The sequence below is a fragment of the Gopherus flavomarginatus genome, chromosome 13 (genome assembly GCF_025201925.1).
Source record: "Gopherus flavomarginatus isolate rGopFla2 chromosome 13, rGopFla2.mat.asm, whole genome shotgun sequence".
Lineage (NCBI taxonomy): Eukaryota > Metazoa > Chordata > Testudines > Testudinidae > Gopherus > Gopherus flavomarginatus.
This window is the reverse complement of record NC_066629.1, coordinates 11,659,103-11,686,690: the sequence shown is the minus strand read 5'-3', so window position 1 is coordinate 11,686,690 and position 27,588 is coordinate 11,659,103. Positions and strand designations below refer to the sequence as shown.

Genomic DNA, 27,588 nt, shown 5'->3' with positions numbered 1-27,588 from the left:
TCTTTGGGGCACTTCGGCAGCGGGTCCTGGAACAGAAGGACCCCCCACCGCCGAATTACCGCCGAAGACCCTGCTGCACTTCGGCAGCAGGTCCCACTTTGGCGGTAATTCGCCGGCAGGGAGTCCTTCCGCCCCAGAGCCAAAGGACCCGTCACCGGCGAAGACCAGGAGCGGAAGAAGCTCCGGGGGCCCGGGATCCGTAGGAGTTTTCCGGGGCTCCCGAAGTGAGTGAAGGACCCTGCTCCAGGGGCCCCGAAAAACTCTCGTGGGTCCCCTGTGGGTCCCGGGGCAAATTGCCCCTCTTGCCCCCCCCCCCCCGGGCTACCCTGGTTTGAAACATCTATAATGGCTAATCATGCCTGAAACCACATCCATGTGAGTGTGGGGTGGTGGGTGCTGGGGACCCTTTGAGAATGAGGGGTGCAGTGTTCTGTGGGCTGTGACACAAAGCACGGCATTGGGAAGGTCGCTAAACACACAGCATGGCTGTTGCTGACCCACAAAGGCAAGGACGTGGGGAGCCGATCCCCTCTCACTGCATCCCCCTGTCCCTCGTACACCACACCCCACAACCTTGGCTCTGCCCCGAAGGGATGGCACCCGCCAAGCACTGCACTGCCACATCCCCACGGCCAGACAAGCCCCACCCCCTTCCCCACACTGCCCCTCCCTGCTCTGTCCAGGGTGGAGGCTGGGTGTGTTTTGAGCCACCCCCTAACCTGCACGAGATCCTTCCAGGCTCACAATCCTGCCTTATCTGCACAAACAGGGGCCTCCCCCACCCCATCCGCTGGGCTGGGGAATACCAGGCTACCTGCCCTCCCCTATCAAACCCAGCCTCCCACACCCAGTCTTCAGCCCCCTCCGCATCCGCTGGGCTGGGGAATACCAGGTTATCTGCCCTCCCCATCAAACCCAGCCTCCCCCGCCCAGTCTTCAGCCCCCTCCCTATCCCTGGGCTGGGGAATACCAGGTTATCTGCCCTCCCCATCAAACCCAGCCTCCCCCACCCAGTCTTCTGTCCCCTCCCATCTGCCCTCCCATTCTCCCCATTGTCTACTGGGCTTCCCTTGCCCTGCCGTTCCTCTCAGTCTCCCTCTGCTTCTCGTACTAACCTGCCCCCTCTGTCTCCCTTTAACCCCCCCATACCTGTAGTGTCCCTCCCTGGTGCCCACTTTCCCCCAGCGCCCCAGTGACTTGGATTCCCCTCTCCTCCCAGTGTGCCCCTTGGCCTGTTCCCAGCATCAGGGCTGCCATCAGCACTCAGGGCAGCTTGGCTTTAGAGCCGGGGTCTCAAACACGCGGCCCACGGGGGTCTTCTGTGTGGCCCGCCAAACTCCCCGCGCCCTCCCCCGCCCCGCCCCTCTGCCTATCTCCAGGCCAGGGGTGGGCAAACTACAGCCCGCGGGCCAGATTCGGCCCGTGGGATTGCCCCCCGTGGCGCCGTGAGCCCCACACCGCTCCCTTAAGTGGCTTCAGGCCGAGGGGAGCGGGGAGGTGGCAGAGGGCTCCTGCATTGCCTTGCTTCAAGGTGCCGCTCCCCGCAGCTCCCTTTGGCCGGGAACAGGGAACTGCAGCCAATGGGAGCTTCAGCAGCGGAGCCCTGTGCCCACCCTCGCTCCCCCAGGGGCTGTGGTTCCAGCTGCTTCCTGGAGTGGAGCGGCGTGGCGCGGCACGGGGCCAGGAGCCTGCTCTGGCCCTGATGTGCACCGCTGCCACCCCGGAGCTGCTCTGGGTAAGCGGTGCCGAGCTAGAGCTCACACCCCGCACCCCTCCTGCTCCCCAACTCCCTGCCCTGAGCCCCCTGCTGCACCCCACACTGGTCCTGCACCCCAACTCCTGCCCTGAGACCCCTGCTGCACCCCTCCTGCACCCAACTCCCTGCCCTGAGCCTCCTGCCACACCCCACACTGGTCCTGCACCCCAAATCCCTGCCCTGAGACCCCACTGCATCCCACACCCCTCCTCCACCCCAAATCCCTGCCCTGAGCCCCCTGCTGCACCCCACACTGGTCCTGCATCCCAACTCCCTGTCCTGAGACCCCTGCTGCACCCCTCCTGCACCCAACTCCTTGCCCTGAGCCTCCTGCCACACCCCACACTGGTCCTGCACCCCAAATCCCTGCCCTGAGACCCCACTGCATCCCACACCCCTCCTCCACCCCAAATCCCTGCCCTGAGCCCCCTGCTGCACCCCTCCTGCACCCAACTCCTTGCCCTGAGCCCCCTGCTGCATCCTGCACCCCTCCTCCACCCCAACTCCCTGCCCTGAGCCCCCTGCTGCATCCCACACCCCTCCTCCACTCCAACTCCCTGCCCTGAGACCCCTGCTGCACCCCTCCTGTACCCAACTCCCTGCCCTGAGCCCCCTGCTGCATCCCGCACCCCTCCTCTACCCCAACTCCCTGCCCCGAGCCCCCTGCCACACCCCACACTCTTCCTCCACCCCAACTCCCTGCCCTGAGCCCCTTGCTGCATCCCACACCCCTCCTCCACCCCAACTCCCTGCCCTGAGCCCCCTGCTGCATCCCGCACCCCTCCTCCACTCCAACTCCCTGCCCTGAGACCCCTGCTGCACCCCTCCTGTACCCAACTCCCTGCCCTGAGCCCCCTGCTGCATCCCACACCCCTCCTCCACCCCAACTCCCTGCCCTGAGCCCCCTGCAACACCCCACACTCCTCCTGCACTCCGTGCCCTAATCCACCTGCTGCACCCTACATCCCAACCACCTGCTGCACCCCTCAACCCTCTTGCACCCCGCACACCAACTCCCTGCACTGAGCCCCCTGCCACACCCTGCATACCTCCTGCACCTCAACTCCCTGCCCTGAGCCCCTGCCACACCCTGCACCCCTCCTGCACCCCCTGGTGACAGGGAAGGGGCAGTGTTGGGGTGGGGACTTTGGGGAAGAGAGTGGAAAGGGACTGGGAAGAGGTGGGGCAAGGGCGGGGCCTCATGGAAGGTGGAGTGGGGGTGGGACTGGGGACAATGAGGGTGGGGGTGTCAGTGATGCGGCGCTTAGGCCAATGCACTAGATCTCCTGTGGCCCTTGTGGTCATTTGAGTATGAGACCCTGCTTAGAGGCAGTGGCCAGTTTTACTAGAGGCAGCCTAAACAGCATCCTGCCCATGCTGTAAGGAAATGTGTGACATTGCCCAGGGTACAATCTGGACAGATGGACAGCTGTCTCCCCTGAAATCTCCAACCTGGGGTGCCTTTAACCCTGCTTCGCTGTAAGAGCTACCACTCCTGGCCTGCTCACACACAGCCTCTAGCATGTAAATCACTCCCAGCTGGATTGTATGAGTGTTACAGCTAATCACGCATGAATTACATTACAGAGCGACCCCAGCAAAGTCCCACTCCCAGACTTGCCCCCTGAAATGTGTATCTTGTACTGCTCAGCTCTTTCTGTTACTCATCTGGAGGGTCCCAAACACTTCAATCCAAGCACACACCTGTTTAGATAAAATAATAAAACAAGTTTATTAACTGCAGGAAGATTTTAAGTGATTACAAGTAATGAGGCATAAAAATCAGAGTTGGTTACAAAAAAAAAAGATAAAACACAAACTAATACCTAACTTAGCGAGCTAAATGAATTCAATGCAAAGGCTTTTCTCACCACCTGTGCTTTACAGTCTTTACTGACTGAAAGCCTCCAGGCCAGGACCCCTCCCCAGTTCACTGTTTCTTCAAGCGTTGATACTACCGTGAGCAGAAAGGAATGGAGGAGAAAGGTAGTTCATGTAGCGTGTCCTCTAGTCTTATACCTTTCTTTCCTCTTTGAGGATTATCTCCAGCAGGGGTATAGGCGGCAGCTAGTCTGTCACACGGGGACCCCCAACCCAAAATGTAAATGTCTCGTTCACGCCCTTCTTCTTGCCAAATAATGGCCATTTACCCAGCTGATAGTCCACTTGATTTTGTTGGCACCTGGCTGAAGTGTTGACTAGTTTTTTGCTTTTGAGGTATTGGTCTGAGGCTGTTTTTCTAAACTTGGAACATGTCTCAGCAATGTCGTACAGTAGAATTTTATAATTTTACATACAGTGTCACCACACGTATTTTACCTAGACAATAATGCTCAGCAGATTATGAGTTTCCAAATGATACCTCACAAGGCATGCTTTGCACAAAATGTATCAGAGTTTTGTAAAAAGGCTGAGCATAGGAGTACAGGCTGTCACAAAATGTCCCATTGTGATTGAGGGCAGCCTGTGGTCCTAATCTCACTGAGAACAGTGGGTGATGATCACCATTCTGCAAAAGGGACGTTCCTTGTGAGCATCTGCCAAGGAGATGATTCTCAGCCATGGCTGTTGGAGCACAGCATAAAAACCTTCACGGGAAAGAAGAGAAGAAATGTTATGAAGCACAATAGTAAACTGTGGTCCTTAGTCCTACGTGACTCTTTTCTAACACTGTCCCTTGCCCCAGATTACTCCACGTTCACCTCTCTGCCAACTCAATGGACCTGAACAATGGCTTGTAAAAGACGATCTGTTGACAAAAACTGTTCTGGGCCATCAGCCTCAGACCAATTTCAAACCCTTCCTATTAAACATTTATGGAAAGAAACCAAGCACGACTCATATGAAGACTCCAAAGGGCGACAAGTACCATGTGAGGATTTTCACACCCAAAGGCCGCCCCAGGTCCTTGTGCTCCAGTTCCCAACACAGCCTTGCCACTGGACTACGAGATTAGGGCAGAATGGTGTTAATTTTCCTCTCATCCCCTGTCTCTTTGGCCCCGTTACCCACTGAGGGGCCTGTGGACTCCCCAGCACCTGTCCTTCCTCTTCCGTGTGGATTGCCAAATTGTTCAGTGGATGATAATGTGCCAGCTTCTTAAAAGAACAGTGACACTTTATAAGGCAGACAGAGCACAGAGAGGGAAGCAGCTGTGTTCCATCACTGCCTCTTTTGTCCTATTCTGGGATATGATTTTCTGGTGCATGTGTGTGCAGTTGATGTGAAATGAGCTGGCATCTCTGCCAGCAGAGGCCCTGGCAGTCACCATCACGGCCCAGAACACTGATTTATGCCCCCAAAGCCACATTTCCCAAATTAGGATTAAACCCCCAGAGTTTAGAAAGTGGCCCCATGTGGCTGGCTGCCATTTTAGCTGAGCTGTTTGCTGATGTCTTTGTAATGCCAGCCAGGCCAGTGACTGAGGCTCTGAATACTGGTTGCCAGCCAGTATGCAAATTGGAGGCCGTCAGCCAGCCGCTGAGCGACGATGACATGTGAGCCATCCGCCTCAGTCTTGTTTAAAAATTAGCATAGATCCTGATTAGAACAACAGCCACACTTCTGGTGCAGCTGGCTCCTGCCAGGCAGAACTGGAGTTGAGTTGTTTAGCTCCTGGGGGGCGTTGTCAGCTTCTGCATAAAACAAGCCACGTCACAGAAAACCTCCCAGCATTAGGGCTACAAAAGCAGATTCCCTGTTTTGCCCCAGCCCCAGTAGTTGCTGTTTCATTGTTGCAATGAGCATTCTCACCCACTCCTAACAGCAACTCAAAGCCATGGGGGGCAAGCCCTGTTCACATCTGTCATGTCCCTGTACCAGATGTGTGCAGGTCACAGAGCTCGCTTCTACACCTCAGCTGTGTTCAGCATCTAGGGTGACCAGATGTCCTGATTTTATAGGGACAGTTCCGATTTTTGGGTCTTTTTCTTATATAGGCTCCTATTACCACCCACCCCCTGTCCTGATTTTTCACATTTGCTGTCTGGTCACCTTATCAGCATCAGATCCTTTAATGCTGTGCCAGGTATGGTTGAGGATCACTTAAATAAGGTATTTTACACACAGTGAAGTCTAGTGGCTGAACGGTATAATACAGTGTAGCATTCCACTACATCTCCCCCTTTAAGTTCTTCTACATGCCTGCCATTTACAATATTTACATTATCATGCTGTCTCTGAAGCTCAGTATGAATCAGGTTGTTAAGGATCTCTGGGTTATTTAATTACAGGACCCAAACACGTAACAATTGGTCATCTGGCTGTCCGGTAGTTACAACAGCTGGCTGTGGTCAGTTTGGAATCCTTGAGTCATCTTGTTTTATGTCCGCCAGCTGTAAAGTTTGCTCTGTGGATTGTTCTGTCTGAGGAACAAACTGTAGATGTCAATAGTTTCTGTTGAACTCTCCACTGTCGGTCTCAATCGCATATGATCTGGGCAGTGAATTATTTTTCTTCATGACAGCTGGGTGTCCTTTTTCTCCATCTGGTTTGACATAAACATGGTCACCGGGTTCTGGACCTGGCAGTTCTCTGAGTGATGTCTGTTGTAAAAGTGTTCATGGGCTTTTTGCTTTTTATCCAATTTGGCTTCATGCCTGGCCACTGTGGAAACAGATTATTTTCCAAAGTTGGAACAGTACTTTTGAGTTGTCTTCCCCTCAGGAGTTGTGCTGGACTATATCCAGTAGATGTTATTGGTGTTCATCTGTAACTCAGAAGAGCAAGGAGTGGATCTTTCTGCTGTGGGACTTTCTTGGCTGTCTGTACAGCTCTCCATTCACTACTAGTAATATGATCTGTATCATAGTTCCTTCTGAATGACATAAATTCTGCTGCAGTGAATCGTGATCCATTGTTCGTCATCCGTTGTTCTCTAATACAGAAGTGAGCAAAAGTGCACTTCAGTTTCTCAATAACACCGTGACATGTCATGACTTTCAAGTACATTACGTCTATATAACTGAAAAGTCCACAATGACCAGGTAATGATGACCCCTGAATCTGCATAAATCTGCCGCTTGTGTCTTCAAAGATCTGGTTGGTACAGGTGTTCATACACTGTATGGTCCAGGGTCTCTCAAACCGATTTTTACTGGATCTCCATTCAAAAGGCCAATATCATCAAATTCTCAATCAAGTTCTTCCACTTTTCTTGCTAGCCCCATCGTGGCTGCCACACTGCGGCCGAAAAGGTTGTTGGTCTGTCATCCGATCGTCACATACACTCTGAATGCAAAGCTTTTGTCCTTGTAAGTTGTTTCTGTGGTGAACTGGCCCATGCAATTCAGAATACCTCCAGGGCTAGTCAAAGCAGTGTCAGGTGACTTCAGCTCTGGGAGCGGTTACCTTCTGAGATGACTGTGATGTCTGCTCCTGAGTCAATTTTAAAGTCAATTGTCTTGCTGTGAATATTTAGTTTCACTCTCTAGACAGGATTTGTGTCATCACAAGTGAGAGATCCCAGAAACGAAGGCTCTGAATTGTGTGTGTAACATGAGTCAACTCTCTGACTGCTTTGGTGTAGCAAACAGCTCCAAAATGTCCATATTTTATACATTTATTACACTGCACACCTCTGGCTGCACATGCATCATCTCTCGGGATATGATTTTTCCACATCTTATGCATGTAGTTTGTCTCTCTTAGCCTGGGAGTTCTCTACATGAATTTGAATACTCAGGTGTCCTGTTTACAGCTTCTAAGCTAGTTTTAGGTTTTTATGTTAATGAAATGCTTGCCTCAGGTCTCACCAAACAGGCCTCCCTTTGCCCCTCGTGCTGGCCTGCCCCACAAGATATGGTGCCCACAGGCCTCTCTGCATCCTGGCTACTGGCAGCCACATTGTGGGGCAGCACTGCCAGCCCAAAGTCAGCCCATTCTGACAGCTTGACAAGAGTCCTGCAAGGGCTGGCGACTAATAACCTCCCGCTCTGCTGCCCATGCTGCCCCTTGGGCCTTCCCACTACAGACAACAGATGTGCTCTGGTGTGGAGGACTTGACCCACAGCCTGCTGAGTAAGCGGGTGACCCTGCCTCCAGCCAGCTCTTGCACTCCTGGGCTGCCTTGGGCCTACAGGCATGGGGTATGTCCTACCTCTCGAACATAGTGTGTGGGTGTAAATGACTACACTGGAACCAGGTGCTGGGTTCCCGTCTCTCTCTGTGCCAGCTCTTCCTGTCCTGTGTGCTCTAGGCCAGATGGGGCTTGCCACTCCGCCCCAGATCCCCTGTTAGCCGTGGTTCCCCACTGGTCACTTTCCCAGCATAGGAGGGGCCAAGGAGATGAATCCGCCTCCCGCTCTGTTCCCCAATCTCTGCACTCTGGGTCTCCATGGCCTGACACCCACCATCTAGCTATCTGCGTTGTGTGCTTGCTCTCTAGCTCCCAGCTGTGGCTGCTGGCACAACACAATCCCACTTCCCCTGGGGCTGGCACATTGCTGCCATGACACTCCAGCCTCAGTTGCCCCATACCCTCCCCTGCAGCCCAGTCAGCACAGCCTGAGCTCCAAGGCCTGTACGTCCACCACAAATGCCTGTTTCTAACTGGCCCCCAGACAGGCCAGCAAAGGAAGGTGAGCACGGAGCTGTCAGCAGGGTGCAGCACTGGGGGTGCATGCGGAGAGATGCTCAGAGCTGCCCACAGTCTGTGGAGCAGTAGCACAGGGAGATGGGGCACCAGAGGTCAGTTGTGCCCATTGCCCTGTTCAGAGGAAGCCTGGTGCTCCAGAGAGTGGAGCGTCAGGTGCCTAGTGCTGTCTAAGGAGAGCCCTTGGGAGGGGCCAGGGGGGAGGAGGTGTCGCTGTGCTGCCCATGGGGTGGGCCTCGGGGGAGAGGGGGTGTCACAGTGCTGCCCACTAGAGGGGCCTCAGTGGGAGGGGTTGTTGCGGTCCTGCCCACGGGATGGGCCTCAGTGGAAGCTCCCTTGTGCTGGGAGGAGCAGGACTGTGTGGGACGAGTTTGGGGCTGCTTGGGGAGTCTCACATTGCCATCCCAGAGTCAGGGTCTCTGGGGGGATGGGCTGGGTGGGCTTCTTACTGCAGCAACCCTGCCACCAAACGGACACTCCTGGGCCCATGGGGGAGCTCAGCAGACAGTGCAAGGATCAAATGGGCCTGAATCTCAGCCCTCTCCCAGCAGGCCAGGCTGGCTCCTCGGGTCAGGGTGGGCACCATGACCGGGTGAGGGGCATGGGGCTTGCTCACTGCTGCCTATGTGGCACTTGCTGAGAAGTTGCCCAGAGGCATTTGCGCTGTCACGGTGGGGCCGGCTAACCTGGGGGGGAGGAGGCGTGGTACTGGACATGGTCCCTCAATATCAAGACTGGGTATTTTTGGCCCTCGACGCAGGCCAGGGGAGCTGCTAACACCTGCTCTGGGCTATTTCCCTTAAGTGACATCCGACCGTATCCCACCAATCATCCGCCGAGGACCCGCCAATCAGACGCTGGCCGTGGATGCTACAGCCCAGCTGCAATGTCATGTGAGCGGGAACCCGCTTCCTAGCATCCAGTGGCTGAAAGACGGGCAGCAGGTTGTGGGCAGGGATCCCAGGGTCAGCTTGTTAGACAACGGGACTCTGCAGATCACAAACGTGCAGGTAAGCTGCTGCTCCCCCCCCATCCCCCAAAACTGTGCATGTAGCCCCACAGTACGCACCAATCAGGTACCAGGAAAGGGCTGCAGTAGTCTCGGGGGGCCCCTCCTGTGAGTCAGCCTTTGCCGAGCCCCAGCTTTGTTACCTGGAGAGGAGTTCGCAGCTGGTGATAGCTCTGTTATTCCTGGAAGTGCAGTGGGTCCTGGTGGGGTGTAGAAATCACACAGCCCCGAAAGCTATCACTGCTGTTCTGACTCTGCTCACGCGGCGTCTCTTTGGCAAGTTTGAGACCCATTGGCACGCATGCATTTGCAATCTGCCACTTTACTGGGCCTTTCGGTGTTGTCCTGTGATGTTCTGTTGATCCTCCAGTTGGAACTGAGACATTTTGCAAGTACTCTGGCTTATTTAATTTGCTGCATGCATTGATCCACCTGGCATAGTACAGCTTTCCTGGCTGCCTTCTGCGTTAAATTGACTCTCCCTTCTTGGTAATACTGCCATGCACTTATTCATAGAGATGCCCTATCAGGTCTCATGGTGCATGTCCCTGAATTCCTGTGTGGCCACAAAGTGCTTTATCCTCACTGCCCGCGTGGCAGCTAAAGCACAAAGATGGAGGGCCAGATTTGTAAAGGTATTCAGGGACCAGATGAGGCAGATTGAAAGCAGTGGAAGTTAGGCGCTTTTGAAAATCCCGCTAGGCACCTAAATACTTTTACAAATCTGGCCCTAAGTGCTTGAGGCCATGCAGTCTCTAGGGTAGTGCAGGGACTTGGGTGCAGGTCTCCTAAGTCATGCACGAGCACTCAAACTGCTGGCCCAGCCGGCCTCGCCAATGCAAGCCACCAGGAGAGAAAGGAATGAGTGTAACGGACAGGAGCCCAATCGGCGGCTGGGGGCTGGACTGGACACAGAGCCGGTACAAAAAGCCCTCACAGCAAGGGCCAGGGGCTTCCCGTGTGGGGATGCCAAGGGGGATGAGCAGAGGACATACTACCAGGTGCTTGGCTGGAAGGGAAGGGACTGCAGAAATCAAGGCAGCAGCAGCACAGGTAGTGTTAGCAGCAGGAGCAGGAGGATGGGACAGCATGTCCCCCACCCAGATGCTGGGCCAAGGTTGTGAAGCATCTCCCTGGACTCTCCCCATTGCCCTGGCAGCCTGGCTCAGACACAGACAGGGGAGCAGGGGGATAATGGGGACAGGCTGGGGCAGGGGGCTGGGGACTGGGCAATGAGCCCATCCAGTCTTCTCCCCACACCTCCAAAAGCCCCTGGGATCCCCCTCCCAAATTGACCCTGATGGCCACTGCATCCCACTGGCTTTTCCAGGGTCCCACAGGGCCCCGCTCGTGTGAGGTGCGAGGGACAGGTGTGGAGCTGGAGTGGGCAAGGGCTCTGGATGGGCAGGGAAATCCTGCCGCAGTGCCAGTGCTGCTGCCCCGGGCAGAGGAGGCTCTGGGAGGGAGGAGCCCCAGGGCTGAGCTGGGACAGGGAGAGGCGTTAGCAAAGCAGAGGGCAGGGTTAGCTGAGCCTAGTGCAGGAAGCCAGCGTGATGCCCGGACTCAGGAGGCTGCTGCGGGCTAGGGTCCAGCCAGGCTCTCCCTCCCTGCAGGGATGGGTTTGTTAGGTTGGCCTCTCGTGGTATGGGCTTATTGGACCCGATTCCCTATTGTCCTGCCCTTGTGCACCGTGGGCGTGAAATGCTGCTGCTCCCGTTGGGCAGCATTTCACAGTTGTGAGCTAGTGTCCATGGCTGCCCAAGGGCAGGCAAGGGGAAAGCAGGCCCTTTGTTCACTACAGCTATGGAGGGTCACGTTTATGTCTAGTGACTGAGTACCTTGGCGTGCTGTGAGCTTACTCCTGGCTTGTGAGTTACACTCAGCCTCGGCGTCACTGTTTGGACTGAATCAGGGGCGCGACCCGTCACTGCACTGACCCACAGCGGGCGGGAGGAGATGGAAGCTGCTTTACTGGAAGAGGAAGAAACATTGATTTCCTCACCTGCAGGAGCGGCGCCAGGGTTTTTGGCGCCCTAGGCGGGGGGCCTTCCGCACTCCCGGTCATTGGCAGCAATTCTGCAGTGGGGGAGGTCCTTCCGCGCTCCCGGTCTTCGGGGCACTTTGGCGGCGGGTCCTGGAGCAAGTGAAGGACCCGCCGCAGAATTGCTGACGACGACCCAGATCCAGGAATAAGACACATTTTGCCGTCCTCTCAAATCCTGGCACCCTAGGCGACTGCCTAGGTCACCTAAATGGAAGCGCTGGCCCTGCTCACCTGTCTTGCCAGACTGCCACGCTCCTCAGTCAGGTGGATCGGCCAGGGCTCTGTTGTTTACAGCACTGGTTCCACCTGTGAAATACCCCAGGAGAGAGTCAGCTGGAGGTGGAGGGGTCCCCAAACTGGCTAGGCTGGCAGGAGCAGGCAGAGCAACACAGGGCGTGCACCTTCAGCAGATCCAGGGAGCAGGATCCCTGAGCCCGCCCTGCGCAGGAGAGTCCAGCCAGTATCTGGGTCCAGTGACGCTGGGCTGACCCCTGGGAGCACACTCATTCTGCTAGAGGAGTGACTTCTACTGCTCCTCGAGCAACGGAAACTAACCCCCGAGCCCTGTTTTACAGGGCTGGCCAGTGTACCTACAGTCATCCCAGAAACATCACAGTAAAGGTGTCTTCTTCCTGGATCACTTATTCTCCTCCCTGTGCTGGACAGAGCACCCTTCTCCCCTGAGAACTGTATACACCTGGGGATGGAGGAGAGGCTGCTACCACCTTTGCTCTCCCAGTACGTTTACGCGGGTGCGGTATTTGGGTGCAAAGGCCTACATTTGGGAAGGTGTTTTGGTGTTGCTTAGCATGGCAAAGTGACATAAGAGCCCAAATCCCATTGACTTTCAATGAGATTTACAATCCAAAATGGGCTGCACTCTGAAATTAGGTCAGTATAAAACCACCCCACTGAGCGACCCAGTTAACCTGTCCTGAGCCCTGGAGTCAACCCAGCTAGGGCCTCTCTGCTTCAGCATTTGATGTGTAGACAAGCCCTAAGTCATTTTGAAAATGAGACTACACCTAAAACTTTGGTTGACCCAGCTACAAGAGTTTTGTAGCCCTCACCTCAGTGCTTGCATTGATTTACCTGCATCGATAGAAAAACCCCTTCCATCAATGTAGGAAGGATCTACAGCCCAGCGCTGCAGTGCATCCCCGTTAAGTGCAGAGCCATAGCATGTCGTGTAGACATGTCCTCAGGCTCCTACGTCACTTAGGCCTTGTAACGCAAAGCTGAGCAACGCTTAAACACTTCTCAAAATCTGGCCCCCAGGCCTAACTCAGTCCTAGTTCATTTAAACTAACCCAGGGTTAGACGTCCACCTAACCTTGCACCAGGGCAGGGCCTCGAGTCGGTGCTGTGCCTGGTACCATGGGGCCCTGCTCACTGGACAGTAATGGGGCATTCGGCCAGGATAACAGCAGTGCGCAGGACTACATAAGCTGGAAATCACATCGGCACTCAAGGTGGTGCCGCTCTCCTGTGGAGACAAGGCCTCGCTCAGCTCTGGGGGCTTGGCCTTAGGGATGGCACTTCCTCTGAGTGGCAGTGGGCTGGGCGGTGGGAAAGGGAGAGCGGTGCTTTTTTACCGTGTGTGTGCAAATTACGCAGCAGTAGAGTCTTAAGTGTGTGTGCACATGTGGGGGTGAGGGGTGCACACAAGCACACGTGTGTGAGCGTGTACACCTGTGTGTCCATGCATGCACCCATCGTTTATTTTTAAAGAGCAGATTTGACAGGGGGTGGTGGAGGAGAACGAAGAGCCTCGAGCACCCTTGGGAACAGCAGCTCTCTGCAGGGAGCGCAGGCTGGCTCACAGCACTACTGGTTCCAGGCACTAAATGCCATTTGGGACTGGGCCTCGTTCCAAAGAACGCCCTGCTCCCCATGGGTGCTGAGTCCCCCGGCTGTGCACCACCTCCTGATGTAGCCACCATGTGCTGCCACGCCCTCCCTCCCCCACCCCCACCTGTCTGTTAACCACACCTGTTGCAGCCTTCCCTACATTCAGATGGGGAGGGCAGGGCCTGGAGTCGGTGCAGTGCCTGGTACCATGGGGCCCTCCTCACCTGACGGTAATGGGGCATTGAGCAGTGATAATAGCAGTGAGCAGGCCGGCTCCTGTCTCTAGGAGGTGGGTGTCAGGCGCTGTCTTGTGCAGGGCTGCTGGGCGGGCACGGCTGGGGTGCTGTGGGAGCTGCGTTCCTCCCCCTGGCCTGGAGGCAGACTAGGCGCGTCTGCAGCCTGGCGCAGCGGAGTCAGACGCGGCACCGGGGTAAAGTGGAGGTTATTCATAAATTACTTATCAAAACACACAGCTCACGCTAAACAGTGCTTTAAAAATTGATGGCGGGCGTCAGCAGGGAGCGAACTATTTCACGTTCGCTTTGGGCTGCCGTTGTGTGCGAGTCAGGAGGTTAATGCATCTGCCAGCTCCCGGCACACCTAATAGCATCGGTGGATAGCAGTTGTGGCTCTGTGCCCAGGAAGCAATGAGAGCTGTCAGGCGGCTAGCAGGGCTAGCATGAGTTAATGGTCCCCAGGGACGGCCACCTCCTCAGGCCATGCTGCTTCGTGGGGAAAAGTGGGGCAGCTCCTGCCACATGGACAGCCCCACCTGACGGGTATATTAAAGTATCCCCTCTGTGCATGCTGCCTTCCTGTCCCCCAGGCCTGCTGCCGCCCTGGCCAGGGCTCCCCCGACCCTCTCTGCACAGCCTGTCTGCAGCACCCCCCCAGCCAGGGACATGCCACCCTCTGCCCTGCTCAGAGGACATTGCCCCATGCCTTGCTCTGCCAGTGGAGCTCCCCATATCCTGCAGCCCTCACCTCCCAGCTCCAGCAGTGTGGAGTATGCCTGGCAGCGCCATGCGGTGGCATCCCGATGAGTGGGGTGCCAGGGGATCACTGCGGATAGCAGGCTGGGCTGTGCAGCTCTCTCGTGCCAGGCCCTGGCACCTCCGGCAGGCAGGCATTCCCTGAAGCTCAGGCTGAGAAGTCCCTGGACACTGATGTGCCATTTCTTGTCACTGGGATCTCGGAATGGCACAGCCTTGCGGGAAGGGCCGTGGGTGCGGCAAAGAGACAGGCTCACTGCATCACTGCGCTCGGCGCTGTGCTGCTGCAGGGAGCCTCTGACCCTCTGTCATAAACAGATAGCTAAGGGTTAATGTCTCTTTCACCTGAAGCACCTGACCAGAGGACCAATCAGGAAACCGGATTTTTTCAACTTTGGGTGGAGGGAATTGAGTGTCTAAGGTCTTTGTTTTCCGTCTGCCTGCTTTCTCTGAGCTTTGGAGAAGTAGTTCTGTTTTCTAATCTTCTGTTTCTAAGTGTAAGGACCAAGAGATCAGATAGTAAGTTCTATGGTTTCTTTTCTTTGGTATTTGCATGAATATAAGTGCTGGAGTGCTTTGATTTGTATTCTTTTGGAATAAGGCTGTTTATTCAATATTCTTTTAAGAAATTGCCCTGTATTGTGTCATCTTAATACAGAGAGACTATTTGTATTTTTTTCTTTCTTTTTTATATAAAGCTTTCTTTTAAGACCTGTTGGAGTTTTTCTTTACTGCAGGGAAATTGAGTCTGTACTCACCAGGGAATTGGTGGGAGGAAGAAATCAGGGGAGATCTGTGTGTGTTGAAGTGGCTAGCCTGATTTTGCATTCCCTCTGGGTGAAGAGGAAAGTACTTTTTGTTTCCAGGATTGGGAACAGAGAGGGAGATTCACTCTGTTTGGATTCACAGAGCTTGTGTCTGTGTATCTCTCCAGGAGCACCTGGAGGGGGGAAGGGAAAAAGGATTATTTCCCTTTGTTGTGAGACTCAAGGGATTTGGGTCTTGGGGTCCCCAGGGAAGGTTTTTCAGGGGGACCAGAGTGCCCCAAAACACTCTAAATTTTTGGGTGGTGGCAGCAGGTACCAGGTCCAAGCTGGTAACTAAGCTTGGAGGTTTTCATGCTAACCCCCATATTTTGGACGCTAAGGTCCAAATCTGGGACTAAGGTTATTACATGAGTGGCAGCCGGTGGGATGATATAGACAGAATCCAGAAGCCAGTGGAAATATTTTATTTTTCTCTTCTCTGCTAAGGGCTTTTTAGCAGAGAGAAACAGTTGGTTTTAAAAGGGAACCAGAGAGAATTTTTTTTTTCTGCTCTCTCTGGCAGTTTGTGGCTTGCATGTTAAGCAGAAGTCGTTAAGGACTATTAACAGTCTTTTGTCACACAATAGCACTCCCATTGAGAGTCATACCAGCACTATATGAATGCAAATAAAGTGGTTTTTCAGGTTTACTTGACATTGAAGATTAGCTAGAGAGAGAAAAGGAAAAAAGCACTGTTGCTAGGCAGACTTCAGGAGGCAACAGAGAACCTGCAGTTCAGAAGATAAACACCGGAGGGCACCCCAACACAAGAAAACAGGAATCATGACTTCTAAGGCAAAAATTGCGGCTGAAGAACAAATCAAAGAAGCTGAACACAGGCGACAGATGGAGATGAAAGAAAGAGAAGAACAGATCAAAGAGGCAGCACACAAAAGAAAACTAGAAGAAGAAGAGATGGCCTACCGAAGGAAACAAGCAGAAGAGGAGGCGGCCCACCGCCGAGACATGGAAAAACACCAAAAAGAAATGGAAAAAACAACAAAAAGAAATGGAAAAAACAACATGAAGAGAAGGAAAAACAGAGAAAACATGAACTGGAGTTGGCAAAAGCTGGGCTGCATGTGCCAGCCAACCCTAACAACCCGGCGCCCATTATTGCTCCGCAGCACAGGAAATTTCCCACCTACAAGGCAGGTGATGACACCGAGGCCTTCTTGGAAAATTTTGAAAGAGCCTGTCTTGGGTACAGCATTCCCGAAGACCAGTACATGGTAGAATTGAGGTCACAGCTCAGTGGACCTTTAGCAGAGGTGGCAGCTGAAATGCCTAAGCACCAAATGAATGACTATAAACTTTTTCAAACCAAGGCCAGATACAGGATGGGGATAACCCCAGATCATGCCCGTCGGCGTTTCAGAAACCAAAAGTGGAAACCAGAGGAGTCATTTCCCAAACACGCCTACTACATTGCAAAAAACTATGAGGCCTGGCTAACAGGAAACAACATTCAAACCTTGGAAGAACTGAACCTCCTCATACAAATGGAGCAGTTCTTGGATGGTGTTCCTGAAGACATCACGCGGTACATACAAGATGGAAACCCCAAGAATATCGCTGAGGCGGGGGAGATTGGAGCCAAATGGATGGAACTGGCAGAAAGCAAGAAAGCTACTGTCAAGGGGAACGATTACCCCAGGGGGCACACAGACCATAAACCCTACAACCGAGGACAGCCAAAGACCCCACATACCACCCAAGTAAAGCCACAGATACCCTACCCTTCAACCTCACCAGTCTCCAGTAACTCACCTCGGCCCAGTGATCCATCAGATGGAAGATGCTTTAAGTGTAATGAACTGGGACATATCAAGGCCAACTGTCCCAAGAACACCATGCGAGTGCAATTCATTACACCACCATCACACCAAAGATCCCCAGGCCCGGATGCCTCTCAAATACCCTTGGAGCGAAGGGAAAATTTGAGAGTGGGCGGAAAGAAGGTTACTGCGTGGAGAGACACGGGGGCACAAGTGTCAGCTATCCACCAATCCTTCGTTGACCCCAAATTCATCAACCCAAAGGCCAAAGTTACAATTTACCCCTTCATGTCACAAGCTGTAGACTTGCCTACAGCTCAACTGCCTGTCCAGTACAAAGGCTGGTCAGGAATGTGGACTTTTGCAGTCTATGACAATTATCCTATCCCCATGCTACTGGGGGAAGACTTGGCCAACCAGGTGAGGCGGGCCAAGAGAGTGGGAATGGTTACACGTAGCCAAACCAGGCAAGCTTCCAGGCCCATTCCTGTTCCTGAACCGTCCACAGAGGCCCCGTCGGTGTTACCAGAGACCCAGACAGAGGTAGTGGACCCGGATTCCATGCCTACCACTGAAACAGCCACAGCATCTCCAGTCCCAGGCCCGGAACTGGAACAACAACCAGCACCAGCAAGTGCAACTACATCTTCAAACTCAACGCCAGAGGGCGCCAGCGAGCCAAAACTGGCAGAAGCAACAGACAGCCATACCCAAAAGGCTCAGCCAGAGCCTGAAATACCCTCAGGTGCACCAGCGGAGAGCGGTTCACCAGCAACGGAAACAACCCCATCACCTACATCGCTTCCAGAGGGACCAAGCCCAAGTCCACAGTCTGAGGAAGAACTGGTGACCCCAGCCTCAAGGGAGCAGTTCCAGACTGAACAGGAAGCGGATGACAGCCTTCAGAAAGCGTGGGCGGCGGCACGGAGCACCCCACCGCCTCTCAGCTCTTCTAATCGATCCCGGTTTGTTATAGACCAAGGACTTTTATACAAGGAAATTCTTTCTGGTGGACACCGGGAAGAATGGCAGCCGCAAAAACAGTTGGTGGTTCCAACTAAGTACCGGGAGAAGCTCTTAAGCTTAGCCCATGATCATCCCAGTGGCCATGCTGGGGTAAACAAAACCAAGGACCGGTTGGGGAAGTCCTTCCACTGGGAGGGGATGGGCAAGGACGTTGCCAAGTATGTCCGGTCTTGTGAGGTATGCCAAAGAGTGGGTAAGCCTCAAGACCAGGTCAAGGCCCCTCTCCAGCCACTCCCCATAATTGAGGTCCCATTTCAGCGAGTAGCTGTGGATATTCTGGGCCCTTTCCCAAAAAAGACGCCCAGAGGAAAGCAGTACGTACTGACTTTAGTGGACTTTGCTACCCGATGGCCAGAAGCAGTCGCTCTAGGCAACACCAGGGCTAACACTGTGTGCCTGGCCCTAACAGACATCTTTGCCAGGGTAGGTTGGCCCTCTGACATCCTTACAGATTCAGGGTCTAATTTCCTGGCAGGGACCATGGAAAAACTGTGGGAAACTCATGGGGTGAATCACTTGGTTGCCACCCCGTACCACCATCAAACCAATGGCCTGGTGGAAAGGTTCAATGGAACTTTGGGGGCCATGATACGAAAATTCATCAACGAATTCTCCAATAATTGGGACCTAGTGTTGCAGCAGTTGCTGTTTGCCTACAGGGCTGTACCACATCCCAGTTTAGGGTTTTCACCATTTGAACTTGTGTATGGTCACGAGGTTAAGGGGCCATTACAGTTGGTGAAGCAGCAATGGGAGGGGTTTACGCCTTCTCCAGGAACTAACATTCTGGACTTTGTAAGCAACCTACAAAGCACCCTCCGACACTCTTTAGCCCTTGCTAGAGAAAACCTAAAGGATGCTCAAGAAGAGCAAAAGGCCTGGTATGACAGACATGCCAGAGATCGGTCCTTCAAGGTAGGAGACCAGGTTATGGTCTTGAAGGCGCAACAGGCCCATAAGATGGAAGCATCATGGGAAGGGCCCTTCACGGTCCAAGAGCGCCTGGGAGCTGTAAACTACCTCATAGCATTTCCCAATTCCTCACTAAAGCCTAAAGTGTACCATGTTAATTCTCTCAAGCCTTTCTATTCCAGAGACTTACAGGTTTGTCAGTTTACAGTCCAGGGAGATGATGCTGAGTGGCCTGACGGTGTCTACTACGACGGGAAAAAAGACGGTGGCGTGGAAGAGGTGAACCTCTCAACCACCCTGGAACGTCTGCAGCGGCAACAAATCAAGGAGCTGTGCACTAGCTTCGCCCCATTGTTCTCAGCCACCCCAGGACGGACTGAACGGGCATACCACTCCATTGATACAGGTAATGCTCACCCAATCAGAACCCCACCCTACCGGGTGTCTCCTCATGCCCAAGCTGCTATAGAACGGGAGATCCAGAACATGCTACAGATGGGTGTAATCCGCCCATCTACCAGTGCATGGGCATCTCCAGTGGTTCTGGTACCCAAACCAGATGGGGAAATACGCTTTTGCGTGGACTACCGTAAGCTAAATGCTGTAACTCGTCCAGACAACTATCCAATGCCACGCACTGATGAGCTATTGGAAAAGTTGGGACGGGCCCAGTTCATCTCTACAATAGACTTAACCAAGGGGTACTGGCAAGTACCGCTAGATGAACCTGCCAAGGAGAGGTCAGCATTCGTCACCCATGCGGGGGTGTATGAATTCAATGTCCTTCCTTTCGGCCTTCGAAATGCACCCGCCACCTTCCAGAGGCTGGTAGATGGTCTACTAGCTGGACTGGGAGAATTTGCAGTTGCCTACCTCGATGATGTGGCCATTTTTTCAGACTCCTGGCCTGAACACCTACTACACCTGGAAAAGGTCTTTGAGCGCATCAGGCAGGCCGGACTAACTGTTAAGGCCAAAAAGTGTCAAATAGGCCAAAACAGAGTGACTTACCTGGGGCACCAGGTGGGTCGAGGAACCATAAACCCCCTACAGGCCAAGGTGGATGCTATCCAAAAGTGGCCTGTCCCAAGGTCAAAGAAACAGGTCCAATCCTTCTTAGGCTTGGCCGGATACTACAGGCGATTTGTACCACACTACAGCCAAATCGCTGCCCCACTGACCGACCTGACCAAAAAGACCCAGCCAAATGCAGTTAAGTGGACTGATGAGTGTCAAAAGGCCTTTACCCAACTTAAGGCAACGCTCATGTCTGACCCTGTGCTCAGGGCCCCGGATTTTGACAAGCCATTCCTAGTAACCACAGATGCATCTGAGCGTGGTATAGGAGCAGTGCTCATGCAGGAAGCAACAGATCACAACTTCCATCCTGTCGTGTTTCTCAGCAAGAAACTGTCTGAGAGGGAAAGTCACTGGTCAGTCAGTGAAAAGGAATGCTATGCCATTGTGTACGCCCTGGAAAAGCTACGCCCATATGTTTGGGGACGGCGGTTCCAACTACAAACTGACCATGCTGCACTAAAGTGGCTTCATACTGCCAAGGGGAACAACAAGAAACTTCTTCGTTGGAGTTTAGCTCTCCAAGATTTTGATTTTGAAATTCAACACATCACAGGAGCTTCTAATAAAGTTGCTGATGCACTCTCCCGTGAGAGTTTCCCAGAATTCAGTAGTTAAAAAGTGTTCTTAAAATGTAGAAGTCTGTTAGTTATATACTTAGGAGTATATGTAAAGGTGTATGTGTTGTATTAATCTGTTTATTTTCAAGTTCTAGAAGGAAATCGCCGCCAGTGAGCTTCCCCACTGTCTGCAATTTGGGGGGCGTGTCATAAACAGATAGCTAAGGGTTAATGTCTCTTTCACCTGAAGCACCTGACCAGAGGACCAATCAGGAAACCGGATTTTTTCAACTTTGGGTGGAGGGAATTGAGTGTCTAAGGTCTTTGTTTTCCGTCTGCCTGCTTTCTCTGAGCTTTGGAGAAGTAGTTCTGTTTTCTAATCTTCTGTTTCTAAGTGTAAGGACCAAGAGATCAGATAGTAAGTTCTATGGTTTCTTTTCTTTGGTATTTGCATGAATATAAGTGCTGGAGTGCTTTGATTTGTATTCTTTTGGAATAAGGCTGTTTATTCAATATTCTTTTAAGAAATTGCCCTGTATTGTGTCATCTTAATACAGAGAGACTATTTGTATTTTTTTCTTTCTTTTTTATATAAAGCTTTCTTTTAAGACCTGTTGGAGTTTTTCTTTACTGCAGGGAAATTGAGTCTGTACTCACCAGGGAATTGGTGGGAGGAAGAAATCAGGGGAGATCTGTGTGTGTTGAAGTGGCTAGCCTGATTTTGCATTCCCTCTGGGTGAAGAGGAAAGTACTTTTTGTTTCCAGGATTGGGAACAGAGAGGGAGATTCACTCTGTTTGGATTCACAGAGCTTGTGTCTGTGTATCTCTCCAGGAGCACCTGGAGGGGGGAAGGGAAAAAGGATTATTTCCCTTTGTTGTGAGACTCAAGGGATTTGGGTCTTGGGGTCCCCAGGGAAGGTTTTTCAGGGGGACCAGAGTGCCCCAAAACACTCTAAATTTTTGGGTGGTGGCAGCAGGTACCAGGTCCAAGCTGGTAACTAAGCTTGGAGGTTTTCATGCTAACCCCCATATTTTGGACGCTAAGGTCCAAATCTGGGACTAAGGTTATTACACCCTCCCTGCGCAGCCCTCAGCCGGATGTGTTCCCCAGAGAACTTTCCCTCATGCCACAGCCTGGCTGGCCCCGAGGGCATGGGGGAGAAGCAGCAATCCCGGCGCTACAAAGGGATCCCCAGAACGGAGCCTCGTGCACAGCACCCTCTGGGTGTGCAGAGTGTCCCATTCCCCTAGCTCATCCCCCAGGGACTCACCCATGGCAGCTGCACTACTCACTGGCTCCCCTTGGTGTGCCCAGGTGACGGACTCCGGACTGTACGTCTGTGTCGCTACCAGCTCGACGGGGGAAACAACATGGAGTGGGGCCCTGGCAGTGCAAGGTCAGTAACGGATCGGTTCAGCTGGGCCCTGCAATGTAGGGGCAGGTCGGGGGCTGGGAGCAGGGAATAGGGCGAGTGGCCCAGACACACACAGTAGCTGTGCTAGGGGCAGGTCGAGGGGCTGGGAGCAGGGAGTGGGAGTGAATGGCCCAGACACACACAGTAGCTGTGCTGGGGGCAGGTCGGGGGCTGGGAGCAGGGAGTGGGGGCGAGTGGCCCAGACACACACAGTAGTTGTGCTGGGGGCAGGTCGGGGGCTGGGAGCAGGGAGTGGGGGCGAGTGGCCCAGACACACACAGTAGTTGTGCTGGGGGCAGGTTGGGGGCTGGGAGCAGGGATTGGGGGCGAGTGGCCCAGACACACACAGTAGTTGTGCCAGGGGCGGGTCGGGGGCTGGGAGCAGGGAGTGGGGGTGAATGGCCCAGACACACACAGTAGTTGTGCCAGGGGCGGGTCGGGGGCTGGGAGCAGGGAGTGGGGGCGAGTGGCCCAGACACACACAGTAGCTGTGCTAGGAGCAGGTTGGGGGCTGGGAGCAGGGAGTGGGGGCGAGTGGCCCAGACACACATAGTAGTTGTGCCAGGGGCGGGTCGGGGGCTGGGAGCAGGGAGTGGGGGTGAATGGCCCAGACACACACAGTGGTTGTGCCAGGGGCAGGTCGGGGGCTGGGAGCAGGGAGTGGGGGTGAATGGCCCAGACACACACAGTAGCTGTGCTAGGGGCAGGTTGGGGGCTGGGAGCAGGGAGTGGGGGTGAATGGCCCAGACACACACAGTAGCTGTGCTGGGGGCAGGTCGGGGGCTGGGAGCAGGGAGTGGGGGTGAATGGCCCAGACACACACAGTAGCTGTGCTGGGGGCAGGTTGGGGGCTGGGAGCAGGGAGTGGGGGTGAATGGCCCAGACACACACAGTGGTTGTGCCAGGGGCAGGTCGGGGGCTGGGAGCAGGGAGTGGGGGTGAATGGCGCAGACACACACAGTAGCTGTGCTGGGGGCAGGTCGGGGGCTGGGAGCAGGGAGAGGGGGCGAGTGGCCCAGACACACACAGTAGCTGTGCTAGGGGCAGGTCGGGGGCTGGGAGCAGGGAATGGGGGCGAGTGGCCCAGACACACACAGTAGCTGTGCTAGGGGCAGGTCGGGGGCTGGGAGCAGGGAGTGGGGGTGAATGGCCCAGACACACACAGTAGCTGTGCTGGGGGCAGGTCGGGGGCTGGGAGCAGGGAGAGGGGGCGAGTGGCCCAGACACACACAGTAGCTGTGCTAGGGGCAGGTCGGGGGCTGGGAGCAGGGAATGGGGGCGAGTGGCCCAGACACACACAGTAGCTGTGCTAGGAGCAGGTCGGGGGGCTGGGAGCAGGGGGGAGGGCGAATGGCCCAGACACACACAGTAGCTGTGCTAGGGTCAGGTCGGGGGCTGGGAGCAGGGAGTGGGGGTGAATGGCCCAGACACACACAGTAGTTGTGCCGGGGGCAGGTCGGGGGCTGGGAGCAGGCAGTGGGGGTGAATGGCCCAGACACACACAGTAGCTGTGCTGGGGGCAGGTCGGGGGCTGGGAGCAAGGAGTGGGGGCGAGTGGCCCAGACACACACAGTAGCTGTGCTAGGGGCAGGTTGGGGGCTGGGAGCAGGGAGTGGGGGTGAATGGCCCAGACACACACAGTGGCTGTGCCAGGGGCGGGTCGGGGGCTGGGAGCAGGGAGTGGGGGTGAATGGCCCAGACACACACAGTAGCTGTGCTAGGGGCAGGTCGGGGGCTGGGAGCAGGGAGTGGGGGCGAATGGCCCAGACACACACAGTAGCTGTGCTGGGGGCAAGTCGGGGGCTGGGAGCAGGAGGGGGGGCGAATGGCCAAGACACACACAGTAGCTGTGCTGGGGGCAGGTTGGGGGCTGGGAGCAGGGAGTGGGGGTGAATGGCCCAGACACACAGTAGCTGTGCTAGGAGCAGGTCGGGGGGCTGGGAGCAGGGGGGAGGGCGAATGGCCCAGACACACACAGTAGCTGTGCTAGGGTCAGGTCGGGGGCTGGGAGCAGGGAGTGGGGGTGAATGGCCCAGACACACACAGTAGTTGTGCCGGGGGCAGGTCGGGGGCTGGGAGCAGGCAGTGGGGGTGAATGGCCCAGACACACACAGTGGCTGTGCCAGGGGCGGGTCGGGGGCTGGGAGCAGGGAGTGGGGGTGAATGGCCCAGACACACACAGTAGCTGTGCTAGGGGCAGGTCGGGGGCTGGGAGCAGGGAGTGGGGGCGAATGGCCCAGACACACACAGTAGCTGTGCTGGGGGCAAGTCAGGGGCTGGGAGCAGGGATTGGGGGCGAGTGGCCCAGACACACACAGTAGCTGTGCTGGGGGCAGGTCGGGGGCTGGGGGCAGGGAATGGGGGCAAATGGCCCACACACACACAGTAGTTGTGCTAGGGGCAGGTCGGGGGCTGGGAGCAGGGAGTGGGGGTGAATGGCCCAGACACACACGGTAGCTGTGCTGGGGGCAGGTCGGGGGCTGAGAGCAGGGAATGGGGGCGAGTGGCCCAGACACACACACTAGCTGTGCTGGGGGCAGATCGGGGGGCTGGGAGCAGGGAGTGGGGGTGAATGGCCCAGACACACAGGGTAGCTGCACTAGCAGCTGCTTGGAGCAGGGCTTGGTCCCTGGTGGTTACACCAGGCGGGAAGGTGCTTGTTTGGCTGGACGCAGGAGCCATGGGGGAGGCTTGCTGGCCTGTGCTGTGAGGAAGCTCAGACAGGGTGATCAATTGAATCCAACGCCTTTGGTCAATGCCCATGGGCCTCCCTGGGCCTGCCTAGGCCTGCAGCTGTCACTGTGGGTGCCTTGCCTGTGCATAGCTCAGATTCGCTCATGAGACAGCTTAGCGCTGGCCTTGCATGGTGAGCTGCATCCCCTGCACGGGACAGCCAGCAGGGCAGGTAATTGCCACATGGGGTTCCTGGTCTGCGTGCCCCACAGGAACTGTCTGTTCTCCAAGGCAGGTTTTTTGAGGAGCAAAGAGGCCGCTCAGTGAGCAAACCCAGGGAGCTCCAGGTCTGCAGGCATAGGCACCGCATCCCTCCAGAGCTTTGGACCCAGTGCCAACATCGGCTGCTCTGGGGGAATCCCACTGCCATTGCTGCATGTGCCACTCACTGACAGGAGTTACAGACACACCGGCTTCCTCTGCTCCCCAGCCCCAGGCACACCCTAGGGCTGGGCATCTGTACTGCTGTTCCAGCAGCCCCCAGACTGCAGCTGTGCTCAGATCATAGGCGCCAAATTTCCCCGGCGCCGGCGGGTGCTAGCGCCACCCCGCCCCGACTCCACCCTTTCCCCGCCCCTGCCCCGCACCCATTACAACCCCTTCCCCAAATCCTTGCCCCGGCCCTGCCTCTTCCCCGAGCGTGTCACATTCACCCTCCTTCCCCCTCCCTCCCAGCCGTGCAAAAAGAGCTGTTTCGTGGCATGAGCATTGGGAGCTAGGAGGAAAAAGTGGGCACACAGCACGCTCAGGGGAGGAGATGGAGCGGAGGCGGAGGTGAGCTGGGAGGGGGGCGGGCAGGGAGCTGCCAGTGGCTGCAGAGCACCCACGAATTTTTCCCCATGGGTGCTCCAGTCCCAGAGCACCCACGGAGTTGGCGCCTATGGTTCAGATGGGTGTAAAGTCCCCTCCGCTCCAGGAAGGTCTGAGCCCACGTTCCCGTTGGCTCCTCCTGGGACATGTCACCCAGCGCTGGTGAGTGAGTGGGCCCTGCCCGTGTGATGAGCTTGAAAAACAGGACTGCTGTGCCAGCGCTGCATAGGGATGGACTGCTGGTGAGCCACGCTGCACTGGCAGGCCTGGAAACTGACGTCCCTCGCCTGCAAAATGGGTGTAGCACAAGCAGCTGGCCTGGCCCTATGTCTCTCCCCTTGGCCTCATCCGCCAGAGGTAGCAGTTGTGGCAGCCCAGCTCAGCTCACGGGTGGTGGAGTTGGCAGAGCCAACACGGGCTGAGTTTGCAGGAGGGCCCGTGCACTGAAAGGCTCTGAATTTGCCAGCCGGAACCAGGGTCCGGGAGCTGGAATCAGGTCTGGAAGCACACGCCCCCGGGCTGGACTCGGTGCCTCCCTGGAGCTCCCTGTCAGTCTGTCAATCTGTCCTTCTCTAGAGACTGGGGCTGACCTCCAGGTGCAGCTCCCTGAGCCAGGCCACCTCCCCGGGCCCCCCTCAGTGCCTCTGGTCACCGATGTCACCAAGAACAGCGTGACCCTGGTCTGGAAGCCGAGCCCCCAGAGAGGGGGTGCTGCAGCCACCACTTACATCATCGAAGCATTCAGGTAAAGCCTCGCGCGCTGCTGCCCAGGGCGCCCACCAGAGAGACCCCAAAAACCGAAACGTGGGGGGCCCTGTTTTGGAATTGGGGAGGGGGGCCAGGCTGGGAACACAAACCCAGCCCGAGTGCTCCTGGGCTCCCTGCCCGATCCTATCCCACCCCCCATCTCTCGCTAGCTGGAGGAGCCCAGTCAGGGGATGGTAGCCGGAGCGGCATCACCCAAAGGCTGATGGGGGAATCGGGTGAGGCCAGTGACACCGGGGGCTCATGGCTGGCAGCAGGCTCAGGGCTCACACTTGGAGCAGGCAGTGTTGGTAACACAGGAGGAGGCTCCGCTTTCCCTTCGGACACCCAGTGAGAGAGGGGCCAAGTGCCTGGCCCAGGCTGGGTCCCGGCTCCCTAGTGCCTCTGTGCTGGGCCTTGGCACCGTTGGGCCTGCTGGACTCTGGAATCGCCCTCACATGGTGAGCCCTGGCTCTGCTGCTGCCCCCCTGTGCCCGGGCACTGCCCATCCCTGCCCGGTGCTCAGGGAGGTGACAGATGACCTGGCTGTGACTCACCCCTCTCCCCAATCCCCATTGCAGCCAGTCCGCAGGCAGCACCTGGCAGACTGTGGCCGATAACGTGCGGGTGGAGAAGCACACGGTGAGCGGCCTGAACCCCAACACCATCTACCTCTTCCTCATCCGCGCCACCAACACCTACGGGCTGAGCGACCCCAGCCCCGTCTCAGAGCCGGTGCGCACGCAAGGTGAGGCTGCCTGGACACAGGGCACAGCACGGGCCGGGGGTGGCTCAGCAGAAGGCAGGGATGGGCAGAGCCAAGGGGTTCTCATGGGGGGATGGGCAGGGCCCAGGGGTCTCAATCGGGGGGGTGGGCGAGGTCAGAGAGGAGGACAATGGACTGGGATGGGCTGGGAGTGCTCAGCAGCAGGGGGCTGGGCTCAGTTGGGGTCTCGCAGACCTAGCCATGGAGCAGGGCGGGGGCTGGATGGCAGGACACCCAATGGCTACCCGGTTTCTGTTGCCCAGAGCCAGCAGCCTGTGCCCCCTCGGCTAGCAGGAAGACCCATTCCTCTTCCCGAGCACGGTGCCCCAGCAGCCTTGCTCCGAGTGTCATGGCCTGTCCTGATGCAGAGGCTGCTTGGCCCCCACCTTCCCCACCAACACCTACACTGGGCTTTGGAGCCACATGTCTCCCCTAGGCCTGCCCTGCGGGCTCTGCTCCAGAAGCACAGGGCAATGGTGCGTGTCCAGGCAGCCGAGAGGTGAGAGCCAGCTCTTGCCATTGGTACAGCAGTCCCAGCAGAGGGCAGGGGCTCCTGGCCATCCCTGCAGGCTCCCTGGGCCGTAGAGCTTAGTGGGCACCTGGAGACAGTTATGTTCCCAGCCCAGTGGCTAGCTTGTGGGGCACCTGTGCCCGATCCTGGGCCTGTGTCCTCTGCCGTGTCCAGTGGGGTGACTCCAGGCACCGCACTCATGCTG

The 27,588-nt window shown here is 55.9% G+C and overlaps 1 protein-coding gene across 2 annotated transcripts in view; it reads left to right on the top strand.

Moving 5' to 3' along the window:
- ROBO3 (roundabout guidance receptor 3) overlaps window positions 1-27,588 on the top strand; it is a 248,986-nt gene that overhangs the window by 207,346 nt on the left and 14,052 nt on the right. For both annotated transcript variants that reach the window (XM_050921538.1, XM_050921539.1), the window contains exons 9-12: window positions 9,153-9,358; window positions 21,720-21,801; window positions 25,939-26,107; window positions 26,688-26,854. In XM_050921538.1, the coding sequence (XP_050777495.1) occupies window positions 9,153-9,358; window positions 21,720-21,801; window positions 25,939-26,107; window positions 26,688-26,854 (624 nt within the window). The remainder of the gene's footprint in view (window positions 1-9,152; window positions 9,359-21,719; window positions 21,802-25,938; window positions 26,108-26,687; window positions 26,855-27,588) is intronic.